Source organism: Hyperoodon ampullatus, assembly GCF_949752795.1.
Source record: "Hyperoodon ampullatus genome assembly, chromosome: X".
NCBI lineage: Eukaryota > Metazoa > Chordata > Mammalia > Artiodactyla > Ziphiidae > Hyperoodon > Hyperoodon ampullatus.
Window position 1 is genome coordinate 102325713 of NC_136913.1, and position 18669 is coordinate 102344381.

Genomic DNA, 18669 nt, shown 5'->3' on the forward strand with positions numbered 1-18669 from the left:
AAAAAACTTGATATTATAGGTATATGTTTTTATACATATTAGATTATGTACAGTGTATACAGACTCAATGTTTAATTCTTACCTTAAAATTTAGTATACATCTATTGGCCAATTTATTCAGAATGAAGTTTTGAAGCAAAATCTTAATCTTTGTTTCTTTTAAACAGTACATTAAAAAAAATTATTGTACTTTGGAAAATGGTTTGATAGTTCCTCAAAATATTAAGCATCGAGTTACCGTGACCCAGCAATACCAATCCTATGTATACACCAAAGAGAAAGGAAAACATACATCCACACAAAAAATATACATAGGTGTTCATACTAGCGAAAGTGTGGAAACGACACAAATGTCCAACACTGATGAATGGATAAATAAAATGTAGTATATCCATCCATGTGGACTATTTTTTGGCAATTAAAATGAAAGAGATACATGCTGCAATATGGATGAACCTTGACAGCATGATGCTAAGTGAAAGAAGCCAATCACAAAAGACTACATACTATATGATTTAATTTATATGAAATGTCCAGAATAGGCAAATCCATAGAGAAAAAAAGTAGATTCGTGGTTGCCAGGGACTGGGAGGAGAGGGGAATATGGCATGACAGCTAATGGGTATTTGGTTTCTTTTGGGGGAGGTAGAAAAGTTCTAAACTTAGATAATGGTGATAATTGCACGACTCTGTGAATGTACTCAGAACCATTGAATTATATGCTTTAAATGAGTGCATTTTGTGGTGTGGAAATTGTATCTCACTAAAAATGTTAAAAAAATTATTGTACATTGTACTGAATGTATCTAGAAAGTTCTTTGCTTGAATTTTTGAGGATTTTGTAGATTCAAAAAGATAATTAAATTATAGGTACTCTCGGTGTTATTTTTTACTTCAGGAAATTTTAGCCAGTGTAATGATTAAGAATCTGGATACTGGAGAAGAAATACCTTTGAGTCTTGCAGAAGAGAAACTGCCAACAGGTATTAATCCTCTCACTCTACACATCATGAGAAGGACTAAGGAATATGTAAGGTATGGCCTAATGTTATTACTTATCATTTGTAGTATTTCATTCAGAGTGGTGAAAAGTTCTCTGTTTATGAACTATGAGAGTCCCTAATTTGGTTTCATTCAGTCTTCTTTTTTTAAAGTTAGAATTAAAATTAGAGTTAATGTATGTATTCTTAAACTTTTTTCTCTCTCTTTTTAAAAATGAGCTTTTTTTAAGATTCCACATATAAGTGATATCATAAAGTATTTGTCTTTCTGTCTGATTTATTTCATTTAGCTTAATGCTCCCAAGGTCCATCCATGTTGTCACAAATGGCTGGATTTCCTTCCTTTTTATGGCTGAATAATATTCTTCTGTGAGTGTGTGTGTGTGTGTGTGTGTGTGTGTGTGACATTTTCTTTATTCAGCTTTGTTCTCAAGATTGTACAATTACTTGGGGAAAAATATATATATCTTAAATCTCATAGTATTTGGTTTGTCTTCTTTTAAAATGATTTATATTGGGTTGGCCAAAAAGTTTGTTCGGGTTTTGCTATGACATCTTACAGAAAACCCGAACAAACTTTTCAGCCAACCCAATATTATACTAGAGACAATATTAGAACACATGAAGCTAAAAAGCCATGTGGGATAAACAACTGGTCTTCTGAAACCTTGCTTTAAGGATCAGAAATTTTATAAATAATTGTATTGTCTTTTTAGGGTCAGAAAGTGTCTTTAGAGTGAGGTGATTGACTTTACTGTGAGATGTATGTAGCACTAAGAAGTAATTTCTGTGAAAGCAAAGCTTTCACATGATGTGCCTGGTAAGTAAGGAGGGAGATATTTATAAGTTAATGTGTCATTTCTGTGCAGCATGTTTTGCCCAGCAAAAAGCCTTGTTTGTGTTAGGTTTTCATAAATTCCTAAATTGTATTCGTTTGCATTTTGTACATTGCACCTTGCTTAAAGACTCTACTCTATGATCTTTCAAGTCTTTAAATTCTCAGGGTCATCATTTAAATTAAACTTATATAAAGCATGTTAACATTTTTTTCTTACACTGATTAGCTAATTGTATACTAAGTACACACAGAGATTTTTGAGAAGTGTAGGGGAAATGGCTTCTTATAAAATGACTACTTCTTCTTGTAGTAATGACGCAGCACAGTCAGATGATGAAGAGAAGTTACAGTCTCAGCAAACAGATACTGATGGTGGAAGGTTAAAACAGAAAACGTGAGTTACAATACATCCCTTTTCTTCATTTTAGACTTTTATTTAAAAAATATATATATATGTGAGAGCTGCCATATTTTAAATCTATACTCTGTCCAGTTTATATGTCCATCCGCCACTACCACTCCCTGCCCTCAGGCAATGGATTATGAGTTCTTTGAGGCTGTCTTGGTCATTTTTATAGCATCTGACATACAGTAAATGATCAATACATTTTGCATCATGCTTGTATTTTTCTGATGGTAGGCGCCAGAAGTGCTGGTAGAAGAACATGATTGTCCTTGAAGTTGTTTTTTTCCATTTCTCATCTCTCCAAATTCTATTTGTCCTTCTAAACCCAACTACGTGAGATTCTTCCTGACTACTCCAGTACATAGTAAAGTTTTTCCTGTTCTCAATTTCAATGACACCTATTGTCTACATAACTTACATTTGCTGTTATATTTTATATTATCTTAAACTGTTTTCTGATTTTAAAAAATAAGATAAATACATGTTAAACAACTAGACCATATGTTGCAAAAGGATTTTGATCACACCATTCTTCTTTTTCCCCTATAAAAATCTAGCACAGTGGTGGACATGTATGTTTTGCTTGATTATACACAAGTCACTTAATTGGCAATAATTCAGTCTAAGGCCTAAAATGAGTTCTCCACTCGTCTGATCTTTTCCTAGTGTGGCAAGTATAGCAAAGAAAGCACTGAGATTTTTTAGAGCAGGTATGCCCACAGTGGAGGTATATGATAACACCTTAGCTATTTGGACCTTGGCCTTCTAGCAATGGCAACTATCGGGAACCAGAGAATTAGAATTATTCAGGAGACATACAGACATCCAGGAAAGATGTCACTTGCTCCATGAACTAAAGCTCATTATTTTTTTAAAAGAAAAGCTCCTCAGGCTTATTCAAAGCCTTTATACTTACTTCTTACATAATTTCTAAAAATCTGGTCATCTGGTATCTGATCTCAGAGCAAAATAGAAGCAGCAAACTGACATGTAAATCAGCACATAAGAATGTCAGATAATACTCTGATTGCAAGAGAGGAATCAGGAAAATGATAAAAAAGGACTCACACATTGCACAACCATTTCACATGGCAGTGCTTTCAACTTCTTCTCATGTTGTGACATACAGAACATGGTATTATTTGCACTGAACCCTGGGGTGGGTAAACTGATGAGGCAGCTGATGGCCAAAAGAGACTGGCCCAGGGTTCTGGTTTCTCTGGGCCCTACCCTGTTGCCTTGAAGGCTGAGAGGGAAACCAATATTATGGCTCACTTGCAAACCATTTGAAAATCCTTGAATGTATTAAAGAATAGTAAAGATGGTAACTGACCCTATTTATTAAAGAAAGAAACTTATCGAGCATTAAGTGCCATTAAAGAAGGCACAAAAGTATGTATTTTAGAAATGTTCTCATCCAAAATGATTAAAATATCTGTTTTCTTGCTTAAAGTAGTACTAAACCTATAGTTAACCAGAAAATATAACTTCAGAGTTATAGGTAGCAGAGACCTTATTGTGATTTTAAAAATGGTTTATCTGTTTTTAATCCCTATATCTGTATTTAATCTCTGTAGCACAGATATAGAGAACAAATTAATGGTTACCAGTGGGGAGAGGGAAGGGGGGAGAGGCAAGATAGGGGTAAGGAATTAAGAGGTACAAACTACAATGTGTAAAATAAATAAGCTACAAGGATATATTGTACAGCATGGGGAATATAGCAACTATTTTATAATAACTTTAATTTTTATTTTATATTGGAGTATAGTTGATTTACAATAGCATGTTAGTTTTACAGGTGTACAGCAAAGTGATTCAGTTATACATATATCCATTCTTTTTCAGATTCTTTTCCCATATAGGTTATTACTCAATATTGAGTAGAGTTCCCTGTGCTACACAGTAGGTTCTTGTTGATTCTCTATTTTATATATAGTAGTGTGTATATGATAATGCCAAACTCCTAATTTATCCCTCCCCGCCACCACCTTTCCCCTTTGGTAACCATAAGTTTGTTTTTGAAGTCTGTGAGTATGTTTCTCTTTTGTAAATAAGTTCATTTGTATCCTTGTTTTTAGATTCCACATGTAAGTGATATCATGTGATATTTGTCTTTCCCTGTCTGACTTACTTCACTTAGTATGATAACCTCTAGGTCCATCCATGTCGCTGCAAATGGCAGTATTTCATTCCTTTTTTATGACTGAGTAATATTCCATTGTATATATGTACCACATCTTCTTTATCCATTCCTCTGTTGATGGACATTTAGGTTGCTTCCGTGTCTTGGCTATTGTGAGTAGTGCTGGTATGAACATTGGGGTGCATGTATCTTTTCAAAGTATGGTTTTCTCCAGATGTATGCCCAGAGAAGTGGAATTGCTGGATCATATGGTAGTTCTTTTAGTTTTTTAAGGAACCTCCATACTGTTGTCCATAGTGGCTGTACCAATTTACATTCCCACCAACAGTGCAGGAGGGTTCCCTTTTTTCCACACCCTCTCCAGCATTTATTGTTTGTAGACTTTCTGATGATGGCCATTCTGACTGGTGTGAGGTGATACCTCATTGTAGTTTTGATTTGTATTTCTCTAATAATAAGTGATGTTGAGCATCTTTTCGAGCGCTTTTTGGCCATCTATATATCTTCTTTGGAGAAATGTCTATTTAGATCTTCTGCCCATTTTTTGATTGGGTTGTTTGGTTTTTTTGATATTGAGCTGCATGAGCTGTTTTGTATATTCTGGAAATGAATCCCTTGTCTGTCACTTTGTTTGCAAATATTTTCTCCCATTCTGTGGGCTTTCTTTGTTTATGGTTTCCTTTGCTGTGCAAAAGCTTTTAAGTTTAATTGGGTCCCATTTGTTTATTTTTTTTTTTATTTTCATTACTGCAGGAGGTGGATCCAAAAAGATCTTGCTGCGATTTATGTCAGAGTGTTCTGCCTATGTTTTCCTCTAAGAGTTTTGTAGTATCTGGTCTTACATTGAGGTCTTTAATCCATTCTGAGTTTATTTTTGTGTATGGTGTTAGAAAATGTTCTAATTTCATTCTTTTACATGTAGCTGTCCAGTTTTCCCAGCACCACTTATTGAAGAGACTGTCATTTCTCCAGTGTATATTCTTGCCTCCTTTGTCATAGATTAATTGACCGTAGGTGGAGTATAATCTATAAAAAGTTTGAATCACTACATTATACACCTGAAACTAATATAATATTATAAATCAACTATACCTCAAAAAAAAGGTTTACCTGGGAATTCCCTGGCGGTCCAGTGGTTAGCACTCCGCACTTTCACTGCCGAGGGCCCAGGTTCGATCCCTGGTTAGGGAACTAAGATCCCACAAGCCGCGTGGTGTGGCCAAAAGAAAAAGGTTTATCATCTGTGTTTTATGATTATCAAAAGTAATACAGAAATGGGTAAAAAAGAAAATGAAAGTCTCTCATACTCTCACCCCCAGAAATAATCTTTAGGTATGTTCACCATAGATTTTTTTTTAACTTACTTATTTTTGGCTGCATTGGGTCTTCATTGCTGTGCGCAGGCTTTCTCTAGTTGCGGCGAGCGAGGGCTACTCTTCTTTGCCGTGCATGGGCTTCTCATTGTGGTGGCTTCTCTTGTTGCGGAGCACAGGCTCTAGGCGCGTGGGCTTTACTAGTTGTGGCATGCGGGCTCAGTAGTTGTGGCTCGTGGGCTCTAGAGTGCAGGCTCAGTCGTTGTGGCGCATGGGCTTAGTTGCTCCACGGCATGTGGGATCTTCCTGGACCAGGGATCAAACCCGTGTCCCCTGCATTGGCACGTGGATTCTTAACCACTGTGCCACCAGGGAAGTCCCCACCATAGAATTTTTTTCTCACAAAAGTGAAGTTATACTGTGTCTATAGTTTATTGACTTTTTTAAAAAAATACCTATTATGTAATGGACATTTCTTCATATCAGTACCAGTTGTAACATATTGTATAGTCTTTCTGTCAGTTAGACATGGGAGTTTGGTGCTGCAGATAAAATAGTTAGGAAGACAATCGTAGCCTCTGCCCTCATAGAGCTTCCAGTTAAATAAGAGAAACAGACACTAAACATGTAATTACACAGGTAAATCTAACTATGTTTGTAGTAATTACTATAAAAGAATATATGGGGTGTTATGGGAGTGTATAACAGGAAAATCTGTTCTAAAGAGTCAAGGAGGGCTTTTTTAAAAGAGAGCTATTTGTTCTGAGACCTAAAAGGTGAGTAGAAATTAGCCAAGGGAGAAGTGTTCCAGACAGAAATAACCACCCATTCAAAGGCCTTGAGGTGACTAAAAGCTTGGTACATTTCAAGAACTGAGGTTAGGGCTTCCCTGGTGGCACAGTGGTTAAGAATCCGCCTGCCAATGCAGGGGACATGGGTTCGAACCCTGGTCTGGGAAGATCCCACATGCCGCGGAGCAACTAAGCCCGTGCGCCACAACGACTGAGCCTGCACTCTAGAGCCCGCGAGCCACAACTACTGAGCCCACGTGCCACAACTACTGAAACCCGCACGCCTAGAACCCGTGCTCCACAACAAGATAAACCACCGCAATGAGAAGCCTGTGCACCGCAACAAAGAGGAGACCCCGCTCGCCGCAACTAGAGAAAGCCGCGCACAGCAACGAAGAACCAAAGCAGCCAAAAATAAATAAATAAATAAATTATTTTTTAAAAAAAGAACTGAGGTTAGTCTCATTTATTTTACTGCGTTCCATTGTAAGGATATACCATAACTTATTTATCCATTCCTCTGTTAATGACAATTCAGTTTATCTCTACTTTTTATCTATTCTAAACAATATTGCAGTGAACATCTTTGTATATATGCTTGGCAACTTTTTCAAATACTATCCTAAATTTCATGAGCTCCCATGAATTGGTAAAAATTTACCCCTGGTTTGTAAATTTTGTTCGGTTTTAAATATCATGTATGGTGCTTTGTTTTTTATAATTTTAATATATGAAATTTGAGACTTAGATAATTGAAAAAGCAATAAATAAGTCCTATTTATGGAAGCCTGAGATGCATACTTGCATTACATTGTGTTTGGGAATACCTACTGGGAAAGCTCAGCCTAACTATATTGCATGCTAATACCCAAATGGAAAGGGAAGGGACAAGGGGCATCTTAGGCTACCAAAGCATTTTATTTTATAAGTAAATACCTCTTTACAGTTTCTTTGTATTGGTAAAATATGTTCTTAAGGATGACTCCCTAGAGCAGTCTTCTCAAAGCAATTCTCTTGCAGATTCATGGCCTCACCCCCAGACCCTCTAAATCACATGGTCTGGGGATGGGGCCCAGGTATCTGCACTTTAAAACACTCCCCTCCCACTCCATTCCCACCAAGTGATTATTATCCACCACTGAAAACTAGTGCTCTAGAGGATATGATATTGTACATTGGGGGGAACTGCCTATATTTCCTTTGTAGCCATATTGATTTGAGTATATTGATTCCATAGAACAAGGGATTTGGGAACTCAAAGACCTACTATGTATATAAAAAAGGAGTTATTTCAAAATGATACGCTTTACCAGTCACAGCTCATGAGATTATCTGTGAATTGTTGAACTTTTACAATTAGTTGAGTTAATAAGAAGTAATTTGGGTTGGGTTTTTTGGGGTTTTTTTTTGGTATTTTTGTTAAGGACTCAACTAAAGAAGTTCCTAGGAAAATCAGTAAAGAGAGCAAAGCACCTTGCTGAGGAATACGGCGAACGTGCTGTAAATAAAGTTAAAAGTGTTAGAGACGAAGGTAAGTGAAATAGAACATTTCAACTGAATACTTAATTGATTTGTAATCATTTAAATTAGCCTGTAGTTTGTAAGAAGCATTCTATTTTATTGAAAGTAATAAACCATAATAGCTAATATCTTAGCATTTCAATAAAGCATGTTACTCTCACTATCAATTTTATGAGTGGGAAGAAAAATGAATTTATGCATCTTAAACATGAATTTGTACATTCTTTGTGACTAGGAACCTGGAAGAGTTGAGTGTTCAGTAACCAGTTGTAAATTCGTTTTGTAAGGCTATTTAGTGTTTATAAATATTCTCAAAATTAGGTAAATTTTCTGAATTTCCACCCCTTAACTTCCTATGCCTTTGTTATAATTGAGCTCATTTGTTTTATTTAATAAACACTTATATAGTATTTATTCTGTGCCAGACACTGTTCCAAGCACTTTCACCTGTGTTAACTCATTTAATCCTCTTAAAAACTCTATGAGGTAAGTACCATTATTATCCCCATTTTATAGATGAGAAAACTGAGGCACAGAAAGGTCAAATACCTTGCCCATAGTCACACAGATAATAAATGGCAGAGCTGGATTTGGACCCAGGCAATCTGGTACCAGACTCCATGCTGCTAACCAATATGCTATTTAGTAATAGACAGATTTTGCTTTTCCAATTAATGAATTTTCTTGGTAAGCAGTAGATATGAAAATATGACAGTAGCAATATCTATATTAGCTAGTGATGATTTCTATTGCTTTTCTATTCAGTGTTTCATACTGATCAAGATGATCCTTCATCAAGTGATGATGAAGGAATGCCATACACAAGACCAGTTAAATTCAAAGCAGCACATGGCTTCAAAGGACCTTATGATTTTGATCAGATCAAAGTGGTACAAGATCTTAGTGGTGAACATATGGTAAGCAACCTTTTTTATTTTTCAGGATTGATTCTGTTTTCATTGAGAGAAATACTTTGGTTTCTATAAAGCTGATGTCTTATGTATATAATTTCGCTAGCCTGAGCCATGAAAAGTGAATTGATAATAATATGATTTAATGAATAGGCAATGAAAAGTCTGTCTCGAATCATTGTTCAAGAAGTGACTTATTGAATAAGTAAACTCTAGACCTGTATTATTAAGAAAGCTATGCAAACTTTCTTTTACCAGAGAAAGGTACCAAACTTTAAAGCAGTTAATGGTGATCTGTCACTTTGAACAATGTTTAAAATGCTCCCTAGTATATTTTAAATAATTTATACAAATATTTCAGAAGCTCAATATATTTTGTAAAGTGACAGTTAGAACAAGGAGAGAGGTAGAGGTACAAGTTGTCTATCAGAGTTAAAATGTACCAAAGTAGATATAAATTTCACAAATACATTACAGTTACCCTCTGAAAATGCTAGGAACGCAGGGAAGGCAGTAATAAACTCAGAACTGGGTAAGTGATACTGTTGGTCTTTGATCAGGGAATCTACTTATCTATTTAGATTTTAAATCTAAAAGTTGGCTTACACATATCAGTTGGCAGCCAGATTTGAATTTACTTTGGTGCTTATAATCTACACATAAAACGTTTGAGTTGTATAGCACAGGGAACTATATTCAATATCCTGTGATAAACTATAATGGGAAAGAATATGAAAAAGAATGTATATGTATAACTGAATCACTGTGCTGTACAGCAGAAATTAACACAACATTGTAAATCAACTATACTTCAATAAAATAAATTTTTTAAAAAGTTTCAATTGAGGGCTTCCCTGGTGGCGCAGTGGTTGAAAGTCCGCCTGCCGATGCAGGGGACGCGGGTTTGTGCCCCGGTCTAGGAAGATCCCACATGCCGCGGAGCGGCTGGGCCCGTGAGCCATGGCCGCTGAGCCTGCGTGTCCAGAGCCTGTGCTCCGCAACAGGAGAAGGCACAACAGTGAGAGTCCCGCGTACTGCAAAAAAAAAAAAAAAAAAAAAAAAAAGTTTCAATTGATTATAGTAACTTCCTTAAGGAATCTGATGAATTTCCTTGTACTGTATTGATTCTTTTTCATTATTTCCAGTTTTAAGTAAATCTCGTTGCAGTAGGCTCCAAATGACAAATTTCTTAACATACTTGAATTTTGTGGAAACGAATGTTATTCCAGTAAATAAACTGTTACCTCTAACTTGGATGATCTTTTTGACCTGCATAGATGTGTGTTATAATAGTGGTTATAACAATATTTATTGTAATAGGATTTGGCCTTTCCAATTAAAGCGTTCACATACTTTACCATGCCTGCCGCCCCCCCTCCACACACACACACACACACACACACACACACTTCCGCACTGTTTTTAGCACTGTCTATCTGGGAATTTTAGCCATATGCTGCAAAACCTTTTTTCTGGGGAGGAAAATAGAATGAGACCACACCATCCCAACACTTCTAAATGACCAGTGCTGTGAGGGTCACTGCTAAGCTGGGCCTTATTCTTCCCTCAGCCCTGGTCAGGAGTTGTTATTGCTATTCTGAGGTCTGTGCCCCCTCCTATCCCACTCGCCCTCATGTTCAGCTAGGAGACTGAGACCCCAGACTAGGATTTGTTCTTTTGCAATGAATGTTTCTGGCCACCTTAGATCTCCCATTTCCATTAATATGTGGACAAGGTTTTGGGTCTTGAAGTAGTTAATTTTTATTTTTTTATAAATTTATTTATTTTTTTTTGTTTTATTTTTGGCTGCATTTGGCCTTCGCTGCTGCGCATGGGCCCTCTCCAGTTGCAGCGAGCGGGGACTACTCTTCGTTGAGTGCACGGGCTTCTCATTGCAGTGGCTTCTCCTGTTGCGGTGCCCAGGCTCTAGGCACACAGGCTTCAGTAGTTGTGGCTCACCGGCTCTAGAGTACAGGCTCAATAGTTGTGGTGCACGGGCTTAGCTGCTCCGTGGCATGCGGGGTCCTCCTGGACCAGGGCTCGAACCCATGTCCCTTGCATTGGCAGGTGGATTCCTAACCACTGTGCTGCCAGGGAAGCCTGAAGTTGTTAGTTTAGATTATGCAAACTGCAACTGTCTTCCCTCTCTTCTAAAAGTCCCTTTTTGTGGTATTATAGCATCATTGGACTATTGGCCTTAAGTGGTGTTAGTTATGTGAGCATTATCTTAGTGTATAGTAAGTCCCCTACATACAACCCTTGAAGTTGCGAACTTTCAAAGATGCAAACGTGCGTTCACATGTCTAGTCACATAAGTTAGTTCACGTGTCTGGCGTACATTGTCACGTGTGTGCATCCTCTACAAGTGGTTGTGTTTTTGTGTACTTTACTGTACAGTACTGTATAGAGTACAGTAGTACAGTATCTTTATTTCAAGCCCATGATGTCCGGAAACAGGCGTAAAAGTAGCGGTGATGTAGCTGGTACTGTACTATGCTTTTCAAGGTGTACTGTACTGTAAGATTTTAAATGTTTTCTTTATTTTTTGTGTTTGTTGTTTTTGTATTGTGTGAAAAGTATTATAAACCTATTACAGTACAGTACTGTATGGTTGATTGTGTTAGTTGGGTACCTAGGCTGACATTTTACAAACGCACTCTCGGAATGGAACTTGTTCATATATGTAGGGGATTTACTGTAGGTGTAATTTGGCATAATTTTTTTCTTTGGCTTAAAAACAGTGTCTCAACTTTTAAAGTAATAACTTTGAACCTTCCTTTGTTTTCACAGGGAGCTGTTTGGACCATGAAATTTTCTCACTGTGGCAGATTACTTGCCTCAGCTGGACAAGACAATGTAGTAAGAATATGGGCTTTAAAAAATGCTTTCGACTATTTCAACAATATGCGGATGAAATACAATACTGAAGGTATTTTTCATTTATTGGTGGGTTTTAAAAAATCTGGAGACATCTGGCATTTTTACATTTTAGGTATAATTATACCCTCTTATCTGGCAATCATTTGCAGCAAGCACTACTTTCCATAAAAGCCGCAAACTTAAAACAGAAGTCAACAGCAAAAAGTATATAAACCCAGTAAAAAAAAGCTACCACAAAGTTTTTGACTTTATCCCTTTTTAGGTGTACTGCAGAGTTAAATTCATCAACTACTGAGAACAAAGTTATTTGGTTTCCCCTGGTAACTTTTAGTTCTATCTTAGGTTAAAATGAAATATCTGATTAATCTAGAAAAAGAATGAGAATAATGTTTACACCCAGTAAGTAAAGAATGATTAAGGAAACATAGCCATGGAAAGTAAATGTGACTTGTCAGTACATCAAAGGGTATATGAAACTAGGTTAAATGGAAAAGAGAAACCCCAGAACATGATGTGTATACGCAACGATTACAACTATGTAAGATATTTCTGTATCGTATTATCATCAAAGTGTGTAAAATTGATGTAAATAGGGGCTTCCCTGGTGGCGCAGTGGTTGAGAGTCCGCCTGCCGATGCAGGGGACACGGGTTCGTGCCCCGGTCTGGGAGGATCCCACATGCCGCGGAGCGGCTTGGCCCATGAGCCATGGCCATTGAGCCTGCGTGTCCGGAGCCTGTGCTCCGCAACGGGAGAGGCCACAACAGTGAGAGGCCCACATACCGCAAAAAAAAAAAAAAAAAAAAAAAAAAAAATTGATGTAAATAGGAGCTTTAAGTTTATGGGATTCTTTTCTTGTAATTATTGTCATTATTTAACTGCAGTACATTTTCTCCACAAACCCCTCACCACCCAGTCATCCAAGGCTGAACACAAGAAGTTAAGGGATGGGAGAAAGGAGAATAGAGGTAGTATGGGCAGGAGTATAGAGTGTAGTTGAAGCAGCAGTTTGAGGAACATAGAAATCTAGGGAGAGCCACTAAACTGGCCAGCGAGGCCCATACACTCTAGTAGCCCCTTGGGGTTGTTTGCAGTATGTTATAATACATAATTCAAGATGATGATGAGTTGACAAAAAGTAAAACTATGTTTATTATACATTTATTGCCCTGCCTGGAGCAGAAAGACTATTTTCAGTGGCCATTGAGACTTACCCCAGCCCAGACCCTTCCTGTCCCTGTATTCATCTTCCTAACTGTTACGATTGGCAAGAATGTCTTCACGATGAATGATGAGGACTTAACAGTATTTTTTTAATTGGGGAAATGGTTAAGCCATTTTATAAATATTTTATATAAAAATGATAAAAATAAATATTTTGGTGCCTAAGAGTTAACGCTTCGCTTGTTTAGAAAAATGTATTTTTCCAGAATGATGTATTCTATGACTTTTAACTAGGTGTTACTGTATTATTATTTCTGATTGATGTGTGTGTGTGTGTGTGTGTGTGTACACTTGTATATATACGTGCCTTTTTACAATTATTATGTTGTTTTAGGACGTGTGTCCCCATCACCTTCTCAGGAAAGTCTAAATTCATCAAAATCTGATACAGATACAGGGGTATGTTTATTATTTTATGGTTACTATTGTTACATACTATGATTTTTTACCATAAAGTACCTTATTGTTTATCAGATATTACAGGTACATGAAAACATTTAAAATTGAGATGCATTAGAAATGAGAGTTTTTTTCTATTAGAATTGGTAAGTGAAAAATTGTGATGTTTAAAGAGTGTCAGACAGTAACTAATATTACTCAAGCTACTATACTAATGTAAACTTAAATTAAAAAATTCCCTCCCCTCAAATCCATGTTAGATATTTAAAAGATAATAATAGTAACGGACACCTGAATTAAAGATAATTAAGGAAAGAAAAAAGATATTGAAATATTTTCATTTTTTCATCTTCTTGGTTTAATAAATGTTTTATCCCAGTGTCAGGTAGTTTAAAATATCTTAATGATTTTCATTTGGTTTCAGAGCTGGAAGGTTAAATATAACTAGCTTTAAACCTAAAAAGTGGAATGCAAAATATTATTGTAAGCTGTCCCTGTGCTTCTTGTATATTTAGCAAGGCAAGGGTGATGTAAACAAAGAGAACCTAAAATGTCCACCTGCTCAACAGTATTTTCCTGGGATTTCATTGGCTCTATAGTATTTGACACTAATTTTTCCCTACTCTAAACATACTCCTCTCAGCTTTCCATGGTTCTGTTTTTCCTTGTTTTCTTCCTATATCCCTGCTGTCTCTTCCTCTTCCACCCCCTAAAATGTTGCTGTTTCTCTGGGTTTTGTCCTTTGGCTATTCTCAGTTGACATATTCACTCACTACCTCCAGTCCTGAACTGGCTTTAGCTCCATAATTCTTGTTTCCTTTCAATAGCTTTATGTTTTTTAAACAACAATGAAATCTTATTGTGCATGCTGCCCTTTTCACATAATAATATATATAGGCTCTCTCCACCTACACGTTCTTTAAGCACATCAATTAATAGGTCTGAAACTAAACTCCCTCAACAAATGTTTTCTGAGTGCCTGTTACATGTGCCAGACACTGCTAGATTCTGCAGAATCAAATGAGACTTATTTTCTGGCCTCAGGGACCTTGCTAACTAGTGAAATAGGTATATCTGCAATTATAGTAGTATAGTATGGTATAGTATAGTATAGTAATACTCTATAGAAGATACTACACAAGTATACAAGTTAGCCTTATGAATCAGGGTGTCAGGAAAAGCTCCCTGGAGGCTTTGAACGAGGAATCAACTATGTGAGGGACGGAAGGGGCGTATCAGAGCAAATAGTAAGTGCAAAGGCATGGAGGCTGAAACGACATGGCATGTTAAAGGTACTACCTGGCTGGAGCAAAGGGTGCATGTGTGAGAGTTGTAGGAAAGGTAGGCAGGATTGGTATTTTCAGTGGCTTTTTGTGTTAAACCAAAGCATATGAACTTTATCCTCAAGGTACTAGGGGAAGATGGGCTTTGAGGGGTTTGGGTCAGAAGCTGAATTAAAATGTTCAGATTTTTGTTTTGGAATGAGCATTCTCATAGCAGTGTAAAAGATAGATTGGATGGGGGCTCCTGGCTAGAGACAGGGAAACCACTTAAGAGGCTCTCAACCCCAGAGAGAAATGGGTACTTCGATTATGGTAGATTATGATAGCAGTGAGTCTAGAAACCATAAAGAGGAGCTGAATTTGAGAAATATAAAAGAAGGACTTGATGACTGGACTACCTGGGGTAGTAAGTGAGTAGCCTAGGATGATTCCCAGGTGTCCAGCTTGAGCAACTGGCTAGAAATTAATGGTCATTCACGGAAATGGTTTTATTATTATCTACCCACAGCCCTGCTTCTCCTGTTTTGAGCCTTCTTTAATGGCATCAACATCCATAAGTTACCTTTTTAACTCAGAAACACTCTATTACTTTTTCTTCCTTACCCACATACCAAATTAGTTAAAAATTCTATCCACTCTACCTCCTCCTACAAATGCCCATGGAATCTGACCCCTCATTACTCACCTCGTCTAGGTCCTTGACACTCATTTAAATGCTTGCTGTAGCCTCCTAGTTGGTTTTTCTGTCGCTGGTCTCTACTGCCACCAGCTTTTTTTTTTTTTTGGCTACACCACATGGCTTGCGGGATCAAACCTGTGCCCCCTGCAGTGAAAGCATGGAGTCCTAACCATGGGACCTCCAGGGGATTCCCTTTTTTTTTTTTGTCAAAATACAGATCTGGGGGCTTCCCTGGTGGCGCAGTGGTTGAGAGTCCACCTGCCGATGCAGGGGACACGGGTTCGTGCCCCAGTCCGGGAGGATCCCGCATGCCGCGGAGCGGCTGGGCCCGTGAGCCGTGGCCGCTGAGCCTGCGCGTCCGGAGCCTGTGCTCCGCAACGGGAGAGGCCACAACAGTGAGAGGCCCGCATACAGCAAAAAATAAAAATAAAAAAATACAGATCTGTGCCATTTTGTGATTTAAAGTCTTCTGGTGGCTCCTTGTCACCATTCTTCCTGATATTACGTCATCTTACCTTTTTAACTCAGTTCTAATTCCCTAGTACCTGTGCATCCTAACTTGCCATGCCAGATATAGGTCTGTATCCTAAACACTCTTTCACTTTCATGTCTTTGTTCATGTTGTTTGCTTTGCCAGGAATTCCCTCCTTGTCCCCTTTTCTTCCAGGGCAAAGCCCTACTCATCCTTCAAGATTCAGCTCAAATATCTTCTCTTCTCTTATTATTTTCCCTGAATCAAGCAGACAAAGTTGTTCCTCACTTGTGTTCTGACAGTACATCATATGTACTTTGACATTGATATTATTTACCATGCCTTCCTTGGCAGTTTGTCCCTCTGGCTAGGCTCAGGGCTGATTTAAGGCAAAGAACTGTACTTCACAGATCTTAATATCCTTGGAACCTAACCCCATGCCTGACTGTGGTAGACCTAAATCAGTGTTGAATTCCTGCTTCTGTAACTTTTATTCATTCCTATTCCCCTTATCTGGATGCCTGCGGTCTCCCTTTTTTTCTACTTAAAACTTGCCCATTCTTGAAGGCCCACTTCCTCCATAAAGCCTTCACTGACTAATGTAGCAGTGAACATTTTAACCACTTTGCTTTAGGGGAAAAGGATTTGCTTTTATTAGTTTAATTTACCATAAAGTTTCCAGGCCTTGATTACTATTAGAAACAGAGACTATTTGTACTATCTTATATTATGCTTATTTTAACAATCCTACTTACAGATTCTTAACTACTTCCATCCTCGCCCCCCCCCCAAAAAAAACCCTAAGTAACTCCCAATCTTGTTTGAATAGAAGACCTTTTAAATTAGGAGCATAGGGACTTCCCTGGAGGTCCAGTGGGTTGGGACTCCGTGCTTCCAACGCAGAGGGCATGGGTTCTATCCCTGGTCGGGCAACTAAGATCCCCCATGCCCCGTGGTGCGGCCACAAAAAAAAAATGTGCGTAGTAGTTCTTTGACCCAAAAAGTACTGAGCCCCTGGAGTACTGAGGCTTTTTTCTGGAGTAGTTGAGTATCATTTATATCTATTGTTTTCAGGAAAAGATACTTTGGGGTTCCTTTCACTTCTGTCATTCTATATGGGGACAGTTAAAAGAAGCCTCTGTTTCATATGCCTTTGTCTTTAACCTAGTACTCGCTGCAGTGAGGCACAGTAAGCACAGTGGAGTTTATTTCCCTGATATGTGTGTTCTTTTTTCCTTTTTTCTCATGATAGTGATATCTTATTTATATATATATATATATATATATATATATATATATATATATATATCTTTTGATATGTTTTTACTCTTGCCTTCTTAGCATCCATGTAAAATAGAATACATAAAAGTACCTATTGTACAGTTGGGCATACAAAGTGACACACCCAAGACCACTCACCTACTCGTTGCTCAGGCCAATCCTAGAATTCTGGCTCTTATGCTCTCTGTTTCTACTGATTTCCAAAAGTAGCTCAGTAAATGTAAGGAAGAGCGGCGTATTTAGTTTGCTCCATGATGCTACAGACTTGTAACATTTCTTCTTGACACTAGAAGTCGTAAATATGCTATCTACCTAAAACTTAATGTTTTCCTTGGATAAATCTGTTTGGTACACTTGATTAGTGGAATATCAATATGGGTGTTACAGCATTTAACTTCTGCTTAGAATTTTTGAGAGTAGATTGTAGGGGAGGAAAAAGATTTCCTCTACCCTCTTAGGTTCTGTGGCTGGGAACTACAAAATAGCCTAACAAAAGACAGATTAAGAGGGGAAACGGTTTATTACGTATGCATATGGAGGCCTTCCTAGAGGAATAGTGAAGACCCAAAGAAGCTGTTAGACTTAGGCGCTTATATATCATTTTAACAAAGAGCAAGAAATTTCTGGAAAAGTGACAAGATAAAAAGAAGTTTAGGCTTTTAGGGGTGGTAAATTGTGGGAAGGTAAATACTGGGGGAAACTAATGGAAGATAAGGGTAATTTAGTAAGGTTCTGTTTAGGCAGTTAAGATTGATTCTCTCCTTCCTGGTAAGGGAGAGGTGAGGGGGAGACACCTTTACAAAGGGCATTTTATGCTCTGCTTTCAGGTAGAAAGGGGGAGGGCAGAGACTTTTTCTTGTGTCTGTTTCCTCTTAGTTGCATTCAGCTCAAAATAATCCTTAGGCAAAGGGGCATATTTGGGGGTGACATATTCTGATCCCCTTCAAAATCATTAGAGTCTAAAATGGATGAAAGGCCTTAACTGTAAGGGAATGAGAGGGAATTTTTATGAAATTGTACATATGCGGTATTTATTAAAAATATGCACTGATTTAGATTTGGTTCAATCAACAAGCAATTTTTAAACATCTACAGTGTGTTAGGCACTGAAAATATAAAGATGCAGTGGATAATTCATACCAATGAGCAATGCATGGGAGAAGACAGACATCAACAATGATATTGCACTGGCCAAAAAGTGCCTTCAGTTTTTAAGTAAAAATAAAAGACACTTTTCATTTTTACCAAGGACTTTATTGAACAACGTATTCACCCTTTTGTTCCACTAACTTCTGCCATTTTTCAGGCAACTTCATAATTCTGTCTTCCCAAAACTTTTTATCTTTTTGAGCAAAGAACTGTTCCAGGTGCCTTTTACAGTCTTCCAGGGAATTGAAATTTTTTACTTTAACAGAATTTTGTAAAGATCTAAATAAAAGGAAATCCAAAGGCACAATGTCTGGTGAATATGGTGGATGAATCAGAACTTCCCAGCCAAGCCGTAACAGTTTTTGCTTGGTCATCA

At 37.5% G+C, this 18669-nt stretch overlaps 1 protein-coding gene across 3 annotated transcripts in view; it reads left to right on the forward strand.

Moving 5' to 3' along the window:
- The window catches only part of WDR44 (WD repeat domain 44), a gene marked incomplete at both ends in the record, with an annotated part of 82835 nt that overhangs the window by 37496 nt on the left and 26670 nt on the right, over positions 1 to 18669 (forward strand). For all 3 annotated transcript variants that reach the window (XM_079727360.1, XM_079727361.1, XM_079727362.1), the window contains 6 exons: positions 899 to 1035; positions 2150 to 2233; positions 7920 to 8026; positions 8782 to 8933; positions 11718 to 11856; positions 13365 to 13429. In XM_079727360.1, coding sequence (XP_079583486.1) covers positions 899 to 1035; positions 2150 to 2233; positions 7920 to 8026; positions 8782 to 8933; positions 11718 to 11856; positions 13365 to 13429 — 684 coding nt within the window. The remainder of the gene's footprint in view (positions 1 to 898; positions 1036 to 2149; positions 2234 to 7919; positions 8027 to 8781; positions 8934 to 11717; positions 11857 to 13364; positions 13430 to 18669) is intronic.